Source organism: Ambystoma mexicanum, chromosome 4q (assembly GCF_040938575.1).
Source record: "Ambystoma mexicanum isolate Mex_15411 chromosome 4q, UKY_AmexF1_1, whole genome shotgun sequence".
NCBI lineage: Eukaryota > Metazoa > Chordata > Amphibia > Caudata > Ambystomatidae > Ambystoma > Ambystoma mexicanum.
The window spans coordinates 1,292,560,073-1,292,580,134 of NC_090928.1; the positions used below are offsets into that span (position 1 = coordinate 1,292,560,073).

The following is a 20,062-nucleotide window of genomic DNA, read 5'->3' on the forward strand; positions in this document are numbered from 1 at the left end:
TTGTGGGACGCCACAGGTGATATGTATTGGGTCCGCTGAGGCTAATGGGGAGAACACTCATCATGCGGTTGTCCAGAAAGGATTGTACCCAGGCTATAGCTTCGCTTGAAAAATGGGCAGCAGACGCTAGATGGTTACATAACACTGCATGGTCCACTAGGTCGAAGGCTGCCGATAGGTCAAGGAGGAGGAGCATAGCTGTTTTACCTTTATCCTTCAACTCGTCGATTTGTGTCTTAAGGTCGATTAGGGCTGTTTCAGTACCATGTAGTGGTCTGATGCCAGATTGGCGTGATCCCAGTAGTTGGTTTGTCTCCAGATACTTTTGGATCTGGAGGTAGGCTACTCTGTCAATGATTTTAAGGAGAAATGGGACCGTGGTAATGGGCCTATAATTGGTCGGGATGTCTGGGTCAAGGGTCTGTTTTGTAAGGAGAGGAAGAACCCATGATTCTTTAAGGTTAGTCGGTACAGTGCTGGATCGGAAGGAGGAGTTTATTAATTTAGATATGAAGGGTGCTAGGTCTCTCGCTGCATCCTTAATAACTTGTGCTGGGCAGCTGTCACCTTGGCAGTTGGAGGGTTTCAGGGATAATATCACTTTTTCAGTTTCCAATATGGATATGTTGGAAAGTCTGAATGGTTTGTGGCTGCTATGATTGCCTCTTCTAGGTGTATCTGCCAAGTGGGAGGTATGTGTTCCCGTGGAGTTCAAGGATGCTTTCTTCTTTGCAATTTTTGTGTATAGGGCAGAATAGGAGTTTCTCCAACCCCACCAATTTCAATAAAGGTTTTACTAATTGTACCCATTGTGTCCGTGTCATACTTGTGATACCATGCCTCCCCTACATTTCTCTCATGTCGTTTGAAAAATCCGTGCAAACCATGTGCAAATTACATTTAGGATTAAGAGATCTCAGACCATTTGGGACTTGTAATGAATTGTGTTTGTACATGAATGTTTAATTGTGTGCTGTCATGACCTACCACGGACAAATCCTAAAAAGAGGTGTGTTATACATATTAGCTGAAGATGGTAGTTAAGATATCAATGAGAATGGAAGAATTGGAGAAAGATGGGATTTCTTTGTAAATGTTTTAACCAATCACGTGTGAGGGTGGTTTGTAATAAAATATATGGGATTGTTTTAACTGTTGCACAAATGTATTTAATGTGTCAACGTGTGTGGTTCAAGGAGACTTGGGTTAGTTTGACTCCATAGGGTCTTCTAGCCCCTCCCGGCCATTTGTACAATAAACTTGCTTTATGTACAAAACGTGCATACACTTCTGAGGTGGTAGGTCCGCTTTGGGTTAAGGAGATTAGGGGCCTGCCCCTACAGGCTTCCCTATGGTGGTATTGGTACTGTTACATTGGCAAGCTGCCCACCATGACTCTCTTGGGGGACGCTACCACCAACTCCCAGGCCCCATTTACCTCTGCTTCTCTCAGACTCTAGTCTACGCTAGTCTCTCAGCGTTCTCTGTGCTGCTTCCCAGCAACTTTGGATTTTGCGTGTTCCGCTTCCTGCTGTGGATCCGCTTCCTCCCAGGTTCATGTTCTCTGGCAACCTCCCCTGCTTCGACAGATTTTCCTCTTTCCTCTTGTCCCTCTTTTCACTCTCTACCTGACGAGTCTTCCTCTTTCAATCCACTCGTCACAGGGAATTGGTTAATTTCATTTAAAAAGACAGTTTCTCTTGCTTCTGGATAATAGAATCTGTTAGCTTCTCCTTCGACCCAGTTTTGGTACTTAACATTATTTGAAAAGTTTGACAGTCTCATATATGCCATCATGTTTCTTGCACCAGGGAGTTCCTCACAGGAACGGGAGTCCTTCTACCCTAAGGGCGAGTCTCTCCCGGTGAGGTCCCACTTTCCTCAACCCCTACGGAGGGTGTTGCACAGCAGGCTCACCTTCCTAGCCTCACAGGCGGGCTCCCCCTTAGAGAAAAGACACTTTTCCTTGATTCATCACGGAGCACATCTACTGAGAGCAAACACAGCCAAATAACCTGTTCTATGGGACGGTGCCCACCCAGGACGGTTTACAACCATATTTTAGCTCACTGTACCTTTCTTGCGGGAGAAATATACATTTGCATATGTAGACCCTCCTGGGTGGAATAAATTCAATAAGCAGGGTATTTTGCCCATGTTTGTTCTCAGTAGAGGGGCTCCCACACTCTAGTTTAATTTGTGCGTAAACTGTACAGTGCTACAAGTACAGCATCAGAATTACTAAAGCTGAACCAAATCTTGCTAACGGACACAGTCCAATAAGTCCTTAACAAATAAGTGGCATTCAAAATAAGTACTGTGGTACAGAAGAAGAAAATTGTATCAAACCACAAACTATTACACATCAGTTTGCAAGCAGTACGTTCCTTTGCAATATATAGCAAAAATAAATAGCAGAGTTTCAAAACACTTCTGTTGGAATTCCAAAGTCTGATTCTGCTGCTGTTTTGCATTCTACAAGAGCATTTCGCAAACAGTACTGCCACTAGAGGACACTGAGCAAGCGGAATCTGTGCAGGGCCCTTCAAGCTGCAATTTCTTTAATTAAATGTACCTTTGTGGGCAGGCGGCTCCCTCTGTAGGGCCTTGCCCTAAACGTAAGAAATGAATATACTTGTGGGGATCAGGTAGCCCCTGTTGAAGACACCCGACGCCCCAACTTGTGAGGGAAAGCATTTTGTGTTGAGTTGGTGGATGCTTCAACAACATATGTCAGCAATCTGTAAATGTAGTCCAAGTTGTCCATTCAAATTAAATCTGTCTAGGGGACAGGCATGAGTAAAATTAATGCTAGCTCCATTTTGCGGTAGTTGCTTTTTCAAATATTTGACCTGCTCTTCCCTTGTTCCCTTCCTTTTCAGAGTCACCATTCAAATCACTGGTCTGCCAAAATTCTAGAGCAGCTATCCCCCAGAGGTGGAGCTTGCCAAAGAACGCTGCGGGGTAAGCATTATTTCAGCTGGGAGCTGTTGGAGGCCGCTGACATAGTTCAGAATTGAGGGCTTGCTGCTGTGGGTATTTTCTTCTCAGTGACTGGCAAAGGGAGGTAGTGGAAATGCCAAGGGCTCAATAGAATAATAGCTGGAATCACAATTTCTATGATAAATATTATTCTGACTTGCTCTTTCTACTTTCCAGGGCTGCTAATCAAAACATCCTTGGCCCAGAAAAGGCACTGCCTACCAAGTTCGCAGAATTTGAAGCACATGACATCCGCAGGTCTCGCCAAAGTGAAGCGTCCAGTAAGAATTTGTTTCTATTAAACATTCATACTTTTGGGTAGCCACAGCTGGGTATTCCTGCTGAATTTTGGGTGCAGTATTATTTTGGAGTTTATCAAAATGGAGATGTTGGGATTGTTTTTGTGAAGTGAAGGGCAAAGCGGCTTAGGGTAGCGCTGAAAGCTTACTTAATCCAAAGCTGGACTGGCCAGTAGAATCAGTGAGTGATATCCCTCGCCCATGGGTAGCGCTGAAAGCTTACTTAATCCAAAGCTGGACTGGCAGCAGAATCAGTGAGTGATATCCCTCACCCATGGGTAGCGCTGAAAGCTTACTTAATCCAAAGCTGGACTGGTCAGCAGAATCAGTGAGTGATATCCCTCGCCCATGGGTAGCGCTGAAAGCTCGCTGAATCCAAAGCTGGACTGGCCAGCAGAATCAGTCAGTGATATCCCTCGCCCATGGGTAGCGCTGAAAGCTTACTTAATCCAAAAGTGGACTGGCCAGCAGAATCAGTCAGTGATATCCCTCGCCCATGGGTAGCGCTGAAAGCTTACTTAATCCAAAGCTGGACTGGTCAGCAGAATCAGTGACTGATATCCCTCGCCCATGGGTAGCGCTGAAAGCTTACTTAATCCAAAGCTGGACTGGCCAGTAGAATCGGTGAGTGATCTCCCTCGCCCATGGGTAGCGCTGAAAGCTTACTTAATCCAAAGCTGGACTGGCCAGTAGAATCAGTGAGTGATATCCCTCGCCCATGGGTAGCGCTGAAAGCTTACTTAATCCAAAGCTGGACTGGTCAGCAGAATCAGTGACTGATATCCCTCACCCATGGGTAGCGCTGAAAGCTTACTTAATCCAAAGCTGGACTGGCCAGTAGAAACAGTGAGGGATATCCCTCACCCATGGGTAGCGCTGAAAGCTTACTTAATCCAAAGCTGGACTGGCCAGTAGAATCAGTGAGTGATATCCCTCGCCCATGGGTAGCGCTGAAAGCTTACTTAATCCAAAACTGGACTGGCCAGCAGAATCTGTGAGTGATATCCCTCACCCATGGGTAGCGCTGAAAGCTTACTTAATCCAAAGCTGGACTGGTCAGCAGAATCAATCCGTGATATCCCTCACCCATAGGTAGCGCTGAAAGCTTACTTAATCCAAAACTGGACTGGCCAGCAGGATCTGTGAGTGATATCCCTCACCCATGGGTAGCGCTGAAAGCTTACTTAATCCAAAGCTGGACTGGCCAGCAGAATCAGTGAGTGATATCCCTCACCCATGGGTAGCGCTGAAAGCTTACTTAATCCAAAGCTGGACTGGCCAGCAGAATCAATCCGTGATCACCCTCACCCATGGGTAGCGCTGAAAGCTTACTTAATCCAAAGCTGGACTGGTCAGCAGAATCAATCCATGATATCCCTCACCCATGGGTAGCACTGAAAGCTTACTTAATCCAAAACTGGACTGGCCAGTAGAATCAGTGAGTGATATCCCTCGCCCATGGGTAGTGCTGAAAGCTTACTTAATCCAAAACTGGACTGGTCAGCAGAATCAGTGACTGATATCCCTCACCCATGGGTAGCGCTGAAAGCTTACTTATTCCAAAGCTGGACTGGCCAGCAGAATCAATCCGTGATAACCCTCGCCCATCTTTGGATGCTGGAAACTGCCCAGATCTTCAAACTGACCCACAGGACACGTAGAACATACTGCACCTTCGGAACCCTATTATAGGACCTGTTATTTTTGCAGCCCCCAATATTACGTAACAGCTTTTTGGTTCACGACTTTTGACACATCAACATTTGCATGTTTATTTTGTGCTGATAGCTTACAAATCCTGCTGTAGCTCATTTGGTACATGACATGCAGGTGATCAACCAAGCGTGCAATTGGCACGAACATGGGAGTTTACATTTTCTTTAGGTGAGGAACCAATTTTGAGACGGAACTCATTTTTTTATCCAAAATTGGTCATGTCAGAAGGGAGGCAGATGCAGACATGGACACAGAAAGAAACCCTGCAAAGTCCAGGAAGTGCGATGGACAGTCCTCTAGATAAGATTTGGAAGTGGGAGCATTTTACTCCCTATTTTTTAAAGTTCGGAGTTAAATGATCTTTTAGGGAGTAAAAATGTAACTCCAATTCCCAATGGGAGTATTTTATAAGCGAGTAAAAATATGTTTTAACTGAAAAACAGAAATGTTTATGTAATATTTATTTCTTTGCACCTGTTTATTCACGCACATTAAAAGATACACGTTTACTTCTTACAATCAGGCAGTTAAAATAGTAGTTTCTTCCTGTGGAACTAGGTGTATTACTGTTCCAAACATATCCGTGGAGCTGTGAGGGTGAAAGCAGGGGCGCAACATTTTACATGTCTTTTTCCTATTTTTTGTTGGGAGTATTTATATTTATATTTTGGGGGAGTATTTGTCAATTTTTAGGGAGTAAAAGTGACCGATACACCCCTTATCTGTAGGGCTGACGATGGCACATTCTTAAGACTTTGGATTTACTGCCATTGTGGTCAGAGGTGAAACTAGGCCTCGGTGTGTGCACCTTTGGAATGATAGCCTGAAACCAACACAACTAAAATACCACAACATCAGCCTCTCATTGGCGAAAGCAGAGATGTCTTTGCTTGCAAGTTAGCAATAATCAGTCTGTGGAAAAGTACTGTTACGAATATTGCTTATACTCCAGCCCATGCATTGCAACAGTTCTATGTCGTTGCCGACAGCCTTGCTAAAAATAGAAAATGTTTTACTGATGATGAGACAGTAGTTCTACCAGCAGCCTGGCAATGTGCAGGAGAATTGGGGCTGAAAGTGTAGCGGACAAGCTAAAAATGTTCCACATTCACACACCACCACCAACCGCTGTGTGTCTGAGATGTCACTGTACAATTAATCACACAGCTGAGAACCAGTCCCTTTGCATTCCAGTTGGATGAGGCAACCAATACTACTAAAGAGGTTCATTTAATAGCCTGTGTCAGGTACTGTGCAGAAACCATAGTATTGGATGATTTTCTGTTTTGCAAGGCCATTAAAACACAGGCGATGTCATCAGAATTATTTGGCTTTTTAAATGATTTCCCAAGCAGTGTGACAAATCCAGTCCCATTGAGGCTAGGGAGGGGAGCCTGATCAGCCAAACTCCCCTTAGGGGTTTGGTTAACCGGGACCTTACTAGGAGCGATCCACCCCCTTAGAGGACATGACTCACATTCCCATGGTGAACTCCCTATAGACAAGATATTATCTGCTTATGTGGGAGTTAGTAATCTGAACAACACATCTTTCTGGGTGGCTCAAGAGAATATTGGCTTTGACTTGAGGTAATAATTACCAGTTTAAATTCTTGACAACCTGTGCTGAACAATACACCTCCTCTTGTTTCAGGAAAACGAATAAAAGACTAACGAACCTTGAGTGGACGAGGAAAATCCCAATACTGAGGTGAGTCCCAGATGTAAGGATGTCTAAAAGAGGAGGAGCTGCACAGAACCGCAGAGCTGGCTGCAGCGTGGAAGGAAGCAAACTCACCAGGGAGAAGCCACTCGCCCTGCACAGCAACGTGCAGGGCCTTAGAAGTAGAGGCCGCACCTGAATTGGGTTCCAGAGACGAAGAGAGGACTGGGTACTCTGCTCTCAAATTGAGAGCCAACAAGGAGAGAAACGATCTGGAGAAGCAAGCTTCTGATGCGAGTACGTCTTTGGTAGACATAGCTGCGTTGAACAGCAGAACAGGCTGTGGCATGACGAGAGGCTAGAAACAAAGGGAAAGGCTGCTGTCCTTATACAAAGATGTGTGGGACCTTAGAATCCAAAGTCGTCAAGAGCCAAGTTTATCTGGCTGCGCAACCAGACAAAGTGTGTGGTGGACCCGGTTCCCGCAAACTGACGCTGAGACAAGAAACCGAGGGAGGATTGAGTCCTTCTATCAACCCGAGAGAGAAGGAAGAGAAAACGCCAGGACGAGCGGAACCCAAAATCCGCTCGTATCGAACAGCGGCTAACTTGGGAGAATGTCACTGCTGCCGAAAAGACACACCTCACTGACGCAGAACCGGCAACGCTGAAAGTATATGGGTTGCCCAGTTCAAAGGAAGTATGAGAAATGAAAGAGCAAGTGGGGTAGAAGGAAAGATTGCCCTAACCCCATATCTTTTTTTTTTTTTTTTTTTGTGATAGTTTCAGCTCGACATGCCTGCATGATATCTTACTGGCCGTCTTGCTTTTATTACACATTTCTTCTCAGGACATAAACACAGACATCAAGTTCACAGGTCATACGTTTGTTACTCGTGATGCATTGCTTTTTTCAGAGTTTAGAGTTTAAAGTTTGCGCCTTGTTTGCATCATATTGTCTTTCTTGTTAGTCATTTCTCATATAGTTTCAATGAATCCATAAAGTTTACGACGGCATACGTTAGTTTGATGTTATGGCCTGCGATTGCATATTGCCACCACTCTTGATTGTTCAGGGTAGCTGGAGCAAAAGTTCCCAAATGTTGCGTCCGCCGGGCTGCTAAAAAAGTGCAATCGGTCAGAAGATGCTTGATTGACTCGATCTGATGGTTGCAAAACCGACAAAGATTTCCCCCCACCTCATTAATATGACGACGGGCTAACATCTCTTTGGTTTGCAGTAAATTCAATCGTAGTCGCAAAAACTGGTTGCGGTGGTGTCGAGATGGACAATTAATTAAATATCGACTCTGCACATGAAGTTTATGAGCTCCAATTCCGGAATTCAGCGTCGTGGGCATTAGTAGTCGTTGATCATTGTTCAATATCCAGCTCCAGAGCTCAAACTTCTTTTTGATGACTTGTGGTCGAGCAATTAAATCTTCTAACGTTAAATCTGCATGTGTCAGTTGGTCTAATTGTAGCTGACACCACTCTTGTAACAGTAAAGACTGCCGTTGGCCTGTTTTTTCGGAGAATAATTTGTAAGCTGGAACTACTGGTCTTAATTTTATTTTTCGGAAAATCATTAAGGATTTCCACAAAATGCTCGAATGTAGAGAGTTTAGTGACAGCTCATATTGTAATTGAGTCATTGATATGTAAGAAGGTAATTTCAGGACTTTTCGCCAAAAGATGCCTTCCAACTTTTGCCAAAACAATGGTTCAATATTCCATCCAGATTCAGCTCCAAATGTGATTGCCGGTGTAACTTTTTGACAGTAGAAGGTAATTATAAGTTTTTGACTGAATTTGCCGTACAGTTTGTATAGTTTAAGGCCCTGAATACTGAATCGAGTCATTTTGTTCACCAGTTCTTCCTTCCAGTACTTTTCATTTATCGAGTTATTAAACATTATACCTAAATATTTAATGGAATTTGTTGAACTTAGTTGGGTTCCATTATAGTACCATTTATATTGTTTCTGCATTTTTGATGTTCGGTCACCAATTGACATAATTTTAGTTTTATCTGAATTCAAATCTAATTAATTTATTTCCAGGTATTCTTGTAATTTGTTTAGTAGCCGTTGGAGGCCGATCTCCGTTGAATCTATTAGGACTACGTCGTCTGCATAGATGATGCATTGAATTTCTGTGTTGTTTATTTTTGGTGCGAAACAACGTGCAGACTCTAGATGATTAGGCAGATCGGAAATAAACAATTTAAATAGCTCAGCCGCCAGTGGGCATCCTTGTTTTACGCCTTTGTTGGTAAATACACTCTTTGATAGCTCGCCATGCTTTTATTGGGGCAATCAGGTCTAATGGACATTTCCAGGCAACCATTTTCTTCCATAATAATTCTCGGTTGACACTATCAAATGCACCACGCAAATCAATAAATGCCAGATGTATTTTCTTCTTGGCTTTCAAGGTCTCAAGCTTTAGAACATTTAGTATCATAAGATTTGCATCTACACCAACGCCCTTGGTGAAGCCGGTTTGTCTAATGTCGCAGATCTTTTCACTCAATGTCCAAGAGACCAATCTTTGTCTCAGGAAAGATGCAAAAATCTTTCCAATGGTATCCAAAAGGGCAATTGGGCGATAGTTGTTTGGTTCCGCCCGATTGCCCTTTTTATAGATTGGCACAACGATGGCTTGTCGCCACGAATCTGGTATTTTCATTAGGACAGATATTCGTTGAAAAAGTGTCTCTATTAGGATAGCCCATTCGACTGCGTTCTTTTTTTAGCAGGACATTTGAGATCATGTCAGGACCCGCTGCACGTGAACTTTTTAGGTTTCTTATGGCCATCTCTATGTCAGACAGCGAAGGTTGCATACCCCAGGTCGTCGTGATAATCTGCATTTCTTCAGTTGAGTCATTTCTTGGTTTAAAAAACGTTTTTGCAAAGTGTGCTTCCCATCTTGAAGCATCAATTTCGTGCACTGTCGCAGATCGATGTTGCATTTCACTTGAATTTAATATTTTCCAGATTTCATATGAATTCAAAGTGATCAGGTGTTTTAGGAAGGTTTCAGCCCGATCCTGTTCAATTATCATTCTCTGCGATCTCAGCCACTTTCTGTATTTTGATCTTCTCTCTCCAATGGCAGCTTTTATTTCTTTGGCACTCAATTTCGGGGCTCTTGCCATTTTTATCAATCTAATGTCTCGTCGCATCCTTTTCTTGGCATTTGCTATTTGCATAGTGTAACAATGTTTGTGATGGATTCCAAATATTGTATTGGTTGGTTTCTTAGAACTGTAGTTTGAAAGTAACGGCACATAATCGACTAATAACTCATTTGGTTGGTTTAATAACTGTAGATTTATGAACCGGATTTGTGAAGCATTTATCCGTAGTCGATTACCACTAACATTAACCGTCACTGGAATACTGTACTTCTTAGTTTTTTCAAGCCATTCAATCGCACAGGAAAATCGTAGGAGCTTGTGATCACTGTTCTGCATTTCACAAATTTCAAGCGAAATATCCTGTTCAAAAAGGTTTTGAGAAACCCAAAAGTAGTCTACTATGGACTGTGAGTTGTTGTTGGACCAAGTTGCATGTGGAGGTTGGTCACCTTTCACTTGTCCATTTACCATTGAACAGTTACGCATTTTTAGTGCATTTCTCCATATGTGATTTTTTACTGTTAACCCCATATCAAAGTCATAGAGGCCTAGAGAGGAAGGAAGGAGGTGAACGTTTATTGGATCCTGAGAAACCTGAGGAGTACAAACCTCCAGAAGAGTCACGTAGACCCGCAAGAGCTAAAAGAGCCACAAGAAGAGAGGGCTTACTAATACCTCCGGAACCCAAGGGACTCGGTGTGACAGATGAACCCAAGGAAGCCTTGAGGGCCCAACAAAGAAAGAGAAGAACAGATAAGAGGGGGAGCACAGTGGCACCCCCTATCTGAAACAAGAGGCGAGAGACCCACACAAATAGTGGAGAGGGATCAGGGAAATATCCCTCTATCTTCGGACATTTTAACATTTTGTTTTGGCTAGCACTTAAGAATGTTTTGTTTGAACTTGGGAAATTCCAAGGAATCTTGGATAAGACTGACAAAAACAGTTTTTTTTTTCTTTGAGAGAAACTTTTGTTAATTGTTCACTAATTGCTAACTGTTGGACATAGGCCCATGAGGTATTCCTGGGTCAACCAAGGGACACTTTTGAGGAGAAACTAAGAGTGCAGGGCACTCTACCTACTTTCTGTTATATTTTGCTAAGTGATAAGGCCAGTTTAGGTGATAGGTTTGGCCCGAGCACTACTTTTGATTTTGGACTATTGACGAGAACCTTAGTTTAGTTTTGTTAGGAAGAGAACTTCCTTTTAGTAGTAGGGTTAGCGAAGCGTTTTCTAATCATTTAAATAAAAACTATTTCTAAACATGTCCTCTGTTCCGAGTCCTTCTCCTGGCTCGCCACAATTTGAGATGGGTAGCCTGCGTAGGAATCTGCACGGATGGTGCACCTTCAATGTGTGATGATGGTCAGGCAGTCGCTCCACGTGTTACATGGACAGACTGCATAATTGACTGTGGAACACTGGCTGCTAGGAAAATGGACACTGCACATTCTGCCGTACACACTGTTAGTGGCTGTCTCTTTGCTCTTCTGGCAGCAGAGATGGGGGCAGAAGATGATGCTTTCCTTTTTCACACAGAGATGAGATGGATGTCCAGGGGAAGCGTGCTGCAGTGTGTGTTTGAGCTCAGAAATTAAGTGCAACAATTCCAACAAACTGTGTAACCCCCATTGGTGTCTACTCTTGGCATACCTTGCACATATTTTTGATAAACTGATTACCTGCATTATGTCTTGGAAAGGGCCAGTACCAATTTGTTTACAATTAATACAAATGGTTTTGCTTTCAATAGGAAGCTGGACCTCTGGAAAAGAACAATTGAAATTGGGGTCTTAGTTCAATTATGATTTTCTACAGAAGCAATGGAGGAAACTGAATAGAATGTGCTGCATATCCTGGTGCCAATCACAAGTCATTGGACCTCATTAAGGACCAGCTTTGATCAATATTTCCCTGAGGAAAAGTATGGCATCAATGACTGGGTAATGGAACAACAGGGAGTCCACAGCGAGCTACCTATTGATGTTACACTACAGGTTGGAGATTCAACATCACATTGGGTGAATGCAAACTATCATCTTTTGTAAAGCAAATATCAAAAGATGAAAGCCTTTTCTGGCAGAGGAAATGGTGCATCTCCCAGTTTACACTGAGGGGGAGCGGATTGATCTTCTGACTGACGTAGCCTAAAATCTGAATTTAGGAACGTTGCCTCGAGTGACTATTAGTGACTATTAGCTGAAGGTAGACTCAGAATATCAAGCATTGGAAAGGTGTGATATCCAATCACTCTTATACTTTGGGTCTTTCTACATCCAAGAACTACGTTTTTCATCAATGGCTGACTTAAGACTAAATACCACACAAGACTGCAATTGGAGATACCACGAGTGGAAGTCTCGATAATAAAGCCACAAATGTACTGTCTTTCCTCCGAGAGAGAGAGAGGCCCACCCATCCCATTGCAACTTATTTCTCGCTAAAATCGAATTGCTTCTTTCTGAAAATACATAGAGGAATTTATTTTGAGAAAATAAAAACCGAATTGGAGATTTCCTTATTTGGATTGGAACTTTTACTGTCCACAAATGTATCCCTAACAAATCATGGCACCACACACTTGGCAGCAACATGTGAAAAATGAAATGAAGGAGCCCTGTGCCACTGAGGGCCGGGGAAATCATTTTTTCTCAGGGAGGGTTTTGCAAAGAAAACCTTTACGAACAACTGACTTAGAGGCATCTGTGGAAAGGCTGCATATTTAGCACTTAACCTCCAAGAACATGTTGAAACTAGAGGAGTAGGATATGACCCATTCATCTTTAATTATGCTGGTCAATGGAGCAGCAACCAAAGGCAAAATAATTTGAACAGTCATCGAGGCTCTACAATATCTCAAAGAGCACAACAATTACTATTAAGCCATAATCATTGAGATCGACCTATACAAAGCTGCACAAATATTTGAAAAAGCACCATATACTTGTCCATTTGAACACATCGATCCTAACACAGTGGATAAGTGTGACAAAATGACTTCTGCTCTGCAGGAGTATAAGGATGAGTAGTGGATAAACTGCCTACTCGGTCCCTACACGACTTCAAACCAACAGCGACCCCAATCATAAAGGGAAAACAAGCAGAGCTAAGCGAGATACCTCCTTTTCCTTTTATGGTAATGTGGGCCGAGGAAAGTCTATACTCTCAGAAGGGGTGTGAATGTGAGCCAGTAGCAACCTAAATAGCAATAGTACAACAATTCCAAAATAAAGGAATGTCCACTCGGGGTTCTATGAGAATATAAATACTTTACTTATCAAATCAGTTGTACAAGCACCTTTTTAAAATCACTATTGTAAGGATGCAGAAGGAGGAGACTGACACACAGGTGGCATAGTGATTGCTATAGACTTTTATTAGCAGTGAAAACCTAACTTTCCCTAACTCTAAGAGGGGATTCCCTGCCTCAACAAAAATACTTAGGGTTCCTTCAGAATGTCTGTGCAAATCAATTGTCCACCGTCCTGTGTCAAAACCCTACTTCTCTCCCTTACACTTGAACCTAAACCAGAGATGAAGTAAACGTTCTTGGTCCAATAGAATGCCTCCCTTCTTCTGAACGTACAGTAAAAGTTCACTTTCAGATTTGGTATTTCTTAGGGGAGTGGCTCCCTTGCCCAGTTCAAAGCTGTTTTTAGAACAATAAAAGTAACGTTGAAACACTTATTTTCGGTAGCCACACTGCCTATGTCCTTGCACTCTGCCTCAGCAGGTTTTTATAATTTGGGCTACCAGGATAATGATTCCCTCCTCCAGGTATCTTAATTTAGCAGTTCAACACAGCCAGGTGGAATGACCCCCTTCCTGTTGCTTTGCTCTCACTTTGGTAATACAGTTCAACTACATCAGGGGGAATGACCCCGGCTTCTCTTTTGCTTTCAGGCTTCTCAACAATAGAGTTCATATATTGATAGGGTCCTCGACCAGGGTTGCTCCCCTGTGGCTCACTTGGTGCACTACTCTGCCAAGTACTGCCACAAAGAAGATGGGCGATAGTTTTGGGTGCAGGTCCCAAGCCCCTACTTCTATGCCTCCTTGTTTCTACAGACTTGGTTTACTCCCTTGCCAAGTACTGCCACAAAGAAAATGACTCGTGCTTGCTTCTTGATATGTGCCTTTAAGGTTGGGGGCCTATCTATGCCCCTGTTGGGGAACCACTTCACCTTATGTCTCTCCCAACTTCTCTCTAGCTGATTTGGAGTTGTTTTACCGCGGATGAAATGTCAGCGAAGGAAATGGCCTCATGAGAAATGTACGTTACACAAAATTGTTTGTACACTTCCATCCACTGTAAAACAACCCCAAATCTATCCAAACACTAACCCCCACCCACACCTACACCCCCGCCCAGACCCCCAACACACCCCAACCCCACTAGTTACCTTTCATTGCGACGTGCTGCGTCCCTGCGATGCTGGTTCCTTTTCACTTCCATCATGTGGAACCGGCGCCGCAGGGTACATTTCTTTTTTTTGTTTTGTTCAGGTCAGCTGCAGGAGTGTCCCCCGCAACCCCTGCTCACAACATACACTATAGTGAGCGGGGTGTTGCGGGGAGGACACCCCCACAGCCTTTTTATTTTATTTTTATTTTTTAACCAAATGCCCTACAGCACCAAATAGATACTACAAAATGTCCTATGAACATTTAGTCAGTAGGACATTTAATAGTATCGATTTTAGAACTTTTGGTGGTGTAGGTCATTTGGATTTGGTCATTTTGACCGAATCCCTCTATCTCAGGGTTCGTATTCCAGCCCCTGAGTTCTGGATCTCTTCTTTCTATATGGTTGCGCAGGAACCCAGACCTTCTGATACACCCACCGGGCAGCCCATTAACTCCTGTACCTTCCGGGACTTCTCTCGTTGGCTCCAGTCTGCCTCAGGGTTTGCCTTCGCTCGGTTCGGGTCATCAGGCTCTCTGCAGCTTCTGGCCTTCTGTAGTAGATGTACCCGTTACAGACCGCTTGGACCCCCTCACCTGCGAGGTCGGGTTACTACTTCGTCAAGGGTCCTTCAGCGTCAGACCCGCTGGGGATGCCATCTGCTCCTCTTCGGCATCCCACACTACAGCCACTTGAACTTCCCGTGCCAAGCAGCTTCTTGGTCCTTGGTTCCTCCTGGGATGGCTGAACAACATTTTAAGTCCTTCGTCGCTTCTTATTGCGCCTTGAAACACTTGTGTATAGGCGTGTTATAAAATGTAATGGATAACTAGAATGCTCAGTCAAGTTACATGGAGCGTTCTGTGTGCTCCGCACCACCTCGTCCCACTACTTATCTGATATGCTCCCTTTTGGCCGTGCCCGCTGGCCATTTTAAAATACTTGTAACCCATCGCTCAAAGACGTTCAATCGGACTGATTTTTACCTATTTTGACTGTGATATTTTTATATATAAAAGATGGCAGGATTTCAGAACTCGCAATTATTTTAGGCAATGCACAGTGAGAAATTCATTATTTGCCAAGGTTAAGCAGCATGCTACAAGCCTCTTGTTTTATAGCCGGTCTCTTGGTGACTGTTGTGTTACATCGCACGACCCCAACTAACTGCATTTAAGCTGAACGAAAAAGGGAAAATGACTGGCTGCAAGAATAACATATGCCCATGTACATGTACCCCCATATCGAACATTATAAGCTACCACCCATGTATATATGCACAGTAAGTGAACATATATCTTAAAGTGAAATATACAAATGTAGTTCAATTGACCATCCCCTTAGAAGAAAGACAAAATAGCGTTGGACTTTTCAAAAAAAAGTAATGAACTCCAGAAAAATAACCTGCGAGAGGAAGTGTTTCTATAAATATGCTGGCAAAGTATAAAAGGTTATCACCTTTTTGTTAGACAGAAACCTGTGCAGTTCCCTCTGGGACCACTGCAAAAGATTTAGGACTACAGGTGTTTGGCAGTAAACCCACTTGGTAGCAGTATGTACGACACAGATTCACTTGGTAGCTGTGGCTGAGCATTCAAACTTCCCTCAAGAAGAGTTAGGCAGTATACATAGTATTCACAATAGGTCAAGAGAACTCAATAGAACAAGTAAACACTGACCAGGGCTTGGTGTAAAAGAGATATAATTATTTATTTAAAACCACATCTAGAAAAACACACAGGCACTAATAGTAAGCAATTCAAAAACACGGTCACTAAAAGATCTACACTCCTTAAAAGAATATTAGACGAGTCTTAAGTAAAGCCCCACTTATTTTCAGACAGCGGAGAGCGCTTAACGTAGATGGCACTCTAATAATTTGTTTTAGAAAGGGAGAGAATAAATTGAAACAGATCCCAACACTTTTTCACAAACACAACAAGAGAGGAAGGCAAAGTAACACCGTGAATTCAGAGTCAGTAGGCCGGATCCGCTTTAAGAGGATCGAAATGTGTCCAAGGTCACACGGTTGCAGTGCACAAAAGTCTTGTAACGGTTCAAAAAGCAGTTGGACCAAAAAAAGGGACCAGTTAGAGGGTCAAGGCGGCCATCCCAGTCCAGAAGGTTAAGGGGTTATTATTACCTTGTAGCAATCTTTAGAAAGGGAGGCCTGGCGGACCTTAAAGTGGTGAGAATACTCCAGCGGGGGCAGTTGTTCCTGGCAGCGGATGCAAGTCGGTGCTTCGTCCGGGGGAAGAGAGGATCTTGTCGGGGAGGAAGACAGGAGTCCGTTGCACTGCCAGGGAAGAAACCAGCCGCGGAGTTTCTCAGGTACAAGGAGCGGTCCGTTGATTTGCGGTTCAGTGGTAAGTGGCTATCCGGCCGCCGGGATGCTTGGCACGGGTGCGAAGAAAGAAGGTAAACTGGTTGTGCCCACCAGTCAGGGGAAGAAGCCTCTCCAGCCGGGAGATCTTCTCTGTCGTCGGGAAGTGGTGAGTCGGTTCCGCAGGGCTCCACCGGTGGTGTCGTCGTGGTAGGTCGGCTCAGCTTCTCCCTCGTCGGATTCTCAGGTCCTGTGGCGACTTCTGAAGTTCCAGTCCCCAAAGCCCTGCTTTTATGCAGCATACCCCCATTCACTCAGCCTAGCTGTCAATCAAATATGCTAAGTGGTGAGCCGGCCGGCACTTGGGCCAATCACACAAGAGTGCGACTTGAGTTACCAGGGTGCCTAAACCCCCTCCCACACCCCCTGTGGTACCCAGACAGAGTGGCACCACTTTTGGAGGCCTATGTGGAGAAGCCCGCCAAAAAGTGGAACAAAGGGCTCGACTTGGGTTGGAGTCACAGAAGAGAACACAAACGCCATTTTAGAATCGAGCCCTGGCAAAAATACCAACCAGCGAATTAATATTAATTAAATAAACCGGCGGTATGTTCGAGACTATGAGAATTAAATATTTAAAGTTGGTAGCCTCGAACAATGGGAAAATCCCATAGGGAAATATTTGCGGTCGAATATAAAAAGTAGTTTCCACTGCCACCAGCCAAAACTCGATCAGGGGGGACGGAGACGTGCCCCCTCGACTAACAGACCCCGGGGCAAACGAATTGCCCCGACCAGTACGTCCACAATATGGTGGTTTGTACAGGTTTCTGTTAATAATTTGGGACTAGTAAAGCCAATGGTGACTTTACATGCCCTGGGAGACAGTAGTCAGTCCCAGGGTATGGAGTCTATGGTGGGGTGTCACTATGACACCCCTGTGTTACTGCACAGAGGGTGCTGTGTAACACACATAGTAAAAACACATGAGACCCTATGGAGTAAAGGACCCCATAGCCCATAAAACACATTAACAGTCAAAGGAACACCATAAATCATGTCCAAGAGTGGGAGAAAAAGAGTCTCACTCTTGGCAGGAGAAAAAAAACAAACTCCAGAAATCCAGCAAAGCTGCTGGGGGACTCACTAGGTTAGGAAATTCAGCCTAAAGAGAGAATTCTCCTTAACACTTTTAAACCCAACAATCTGTAGTGAAATATTCCTTGGAAAACAAATTTCCAATACAAGACGTGCAAGTGGTCTTGTGTGTAAGTGGCTGCACTGAGTACATGATAACCTGAGTAAAATCCTGGTAGTCAAATACTTGAGCACGCTTACCGACCTGAAAAAAACCAAGAGGTTGTGTTCGCCCTCTGAAAAAAAGTTACTGTCCACCCACATATGTCCTTCACTTGTGCCCTGAAAAGCAGCCACAATCAAGCGAAAATAACTGCACCAATGTCCAGGATGGCAACCACTTACCACATCTTGGGCAAATACTCATAACTTACTTGCCCTCTCATCATTTCCCCTCCTCACCCACATGTCTGGTTTTCAACCATACTTTATAAAGATAATTTGATAGTACACATACCATAGTGTCGCTCAAATATATAAATCCTTATAGAACTATGCTAGGCAAAAAGTGTACAATTGTGGCATTGTTCCCCCCCATCTTGACTAGGAGACTACCGATACCATAATGCAATTCAGCAGAAGGCAAAAAAAATTGTCTCTCAGAGAGCACTGGGAACATAGAAGATATTTGAACCATATTGGGGCACATTGTGTACATATATATATAAAAAATGGTTATTCTAGTTTGCCTCTCACAGCATCCAGGACTGTGGAATGTCTCCCATCTGTGCAGTAACTGGGACCGACCCTGCTTAGATTCAAGGACAAGCTCCCTCGGGCCATGTTGCTCTACGTGGTCTTGGAACTTGTGCTCATTTAATCGGCCACATGGCCTGAGGGGCCCAGCCCCTTCCTCGCTTTGAAGCTGAGCAGGGTAGGTCCTGGTTACTGCATGGATGGGAGTCCCGGATGCCTATCGTGTTGTGATTTTTCCCCGACGTGACTGTAGCTGTAAAAATATATGTATATATGTTTACTTTTATTTCTATAACCGTGGCTATGAACTACAAATAGACTTGGTTATACCCTCGGCTACTATTTTGTAGTCCTTATACCCGCGTTTACCTGAAAAAATGGCGAAACCCGAAAATGCTTCCCTGTCGCTCACCTAGTGCACCCCTCATCTGTGCCATCTCCCCCCACTTCCCTGATGGTCACCTCACCTCTGCCATCCCCCAACAGCACTCGCACACTGTTTGTGTGACGCAGTTTGCTTTGAAATGTCGTCTATTTGCAGCTATACCTCAGGTTATAACCGCGGATATGGGGAAAATGTTTGAGCCTTGTGTTGCAAACTTGGTCCCTAGACCCCCACAACTCCCAAATTTCACATGGTGACCTCTTGCCCCCCCAGCCCCCCGCATCCGATCCCCGCACACCTCTAGCCTATTGGCATTTGCATGTTTTTTGACCTGGAAAACACCTTTTCTGTGTTTCATTTTCCTATTCCCAGCTATAGCCTGGGCTATAACCGCGGCTAACTCTTGCATTGAGAAAAAAAAGCCAGCTGTTTAATAAACGCCCAGTTTCTTGGCAATTTACCCAAAATATAGCTATATATTTTGGAGAAGAGGGTACCCCCTTTTCCATCAAATATTATGAAAGCTATTGTTCGGAATAACCCCAAGCCACAAAAGGGCTTGGCGCCCAAGTTGTTTCACACCTGGTCCAACTCCATCCAGAGGTTTTGGGTGTACGGTCTGGCAAAAATGTAAGTCTATGGGAAGTAAGCTGCAACTTTTACGTTTTTTGGCGAATCCTGGTGGGGGGGTGCGGGTGTATCTAGTTGTCTTCAGAATTGAGGCCAAATCTGTCGCACAAGTCAAAAACCTATTAGCAATACATTTTTGGGGTTTCCTATGGGATTCCGACTCCCCTTAACTATAGGGTGGAAACCGCCGCCCTATAATATATATATTTCAGAGGCTTGTGGATCTGCTTAGAATCACATGCTTTGAATAGGCCGCCATCTAGTGTGACGTCCGTAGTACCCATGGCATATCACACATCAAAGTCCCTCAAATAGTTTTTTTCCGCCATAGTGGACAGTTGCAAATTGCAGACTCGCGGCTTGTAGCCTTTATTGCTTATATTGTTATTACTTTATTACTTAAAATTGAATATCGCGTTTGACGACCAATACAGTTCCTTCTTCTCGACCGCGCTTTCAACTACGAAGATCATCGCTGAGAGACTCCTCGTTGACAGCTGTCGCAGCTTCAGCCTACCTCAGGCCTTCGACTACACAGTAGGGAGAGGGGGGTTCTCACATTCCACTTTCCCTTAGAGAATACATACCTTTTCTCATCCCCTCTTTTCTACTTATACTTTTACAAGTCTCCTTTATCGGGGAGAACAGTTCTTTTAAATTCTGCCCCGCCTGTCATAAAAG

General features: G+C 44.0%; 1 protein-coding gene across 5 annotated transcripts in view; it reads left to right on the plus strand.

The window, feature by feature from the left end:
• LOC138468387 (NACHT, LRR and PYD domains-containing protein 3-like) overlaps positions 1–20,062 on the plus strand; it is a 1,409,260-nt gene that overhangs the window by 165,614 nt on the left and 1,223,584 nt on the right. For all 5 annotated transcript variants that reach the window (XM_069608927.1, XM_069608925.1, XM_069608926.1 and 2 more), the window contains 2 exons: positions 2,883–2,964; positions 3,160–3,263. In XM_069608927.1, the coding sequence (XP_069465028.1) occupies positions 2,883–2,964; positions 3,160–3,263 (186 nt within the window). The remainder of the gene's footprint in view (positions 1–2,882; positions 2,965–3,159; positions 3,264–20,062) is intronic.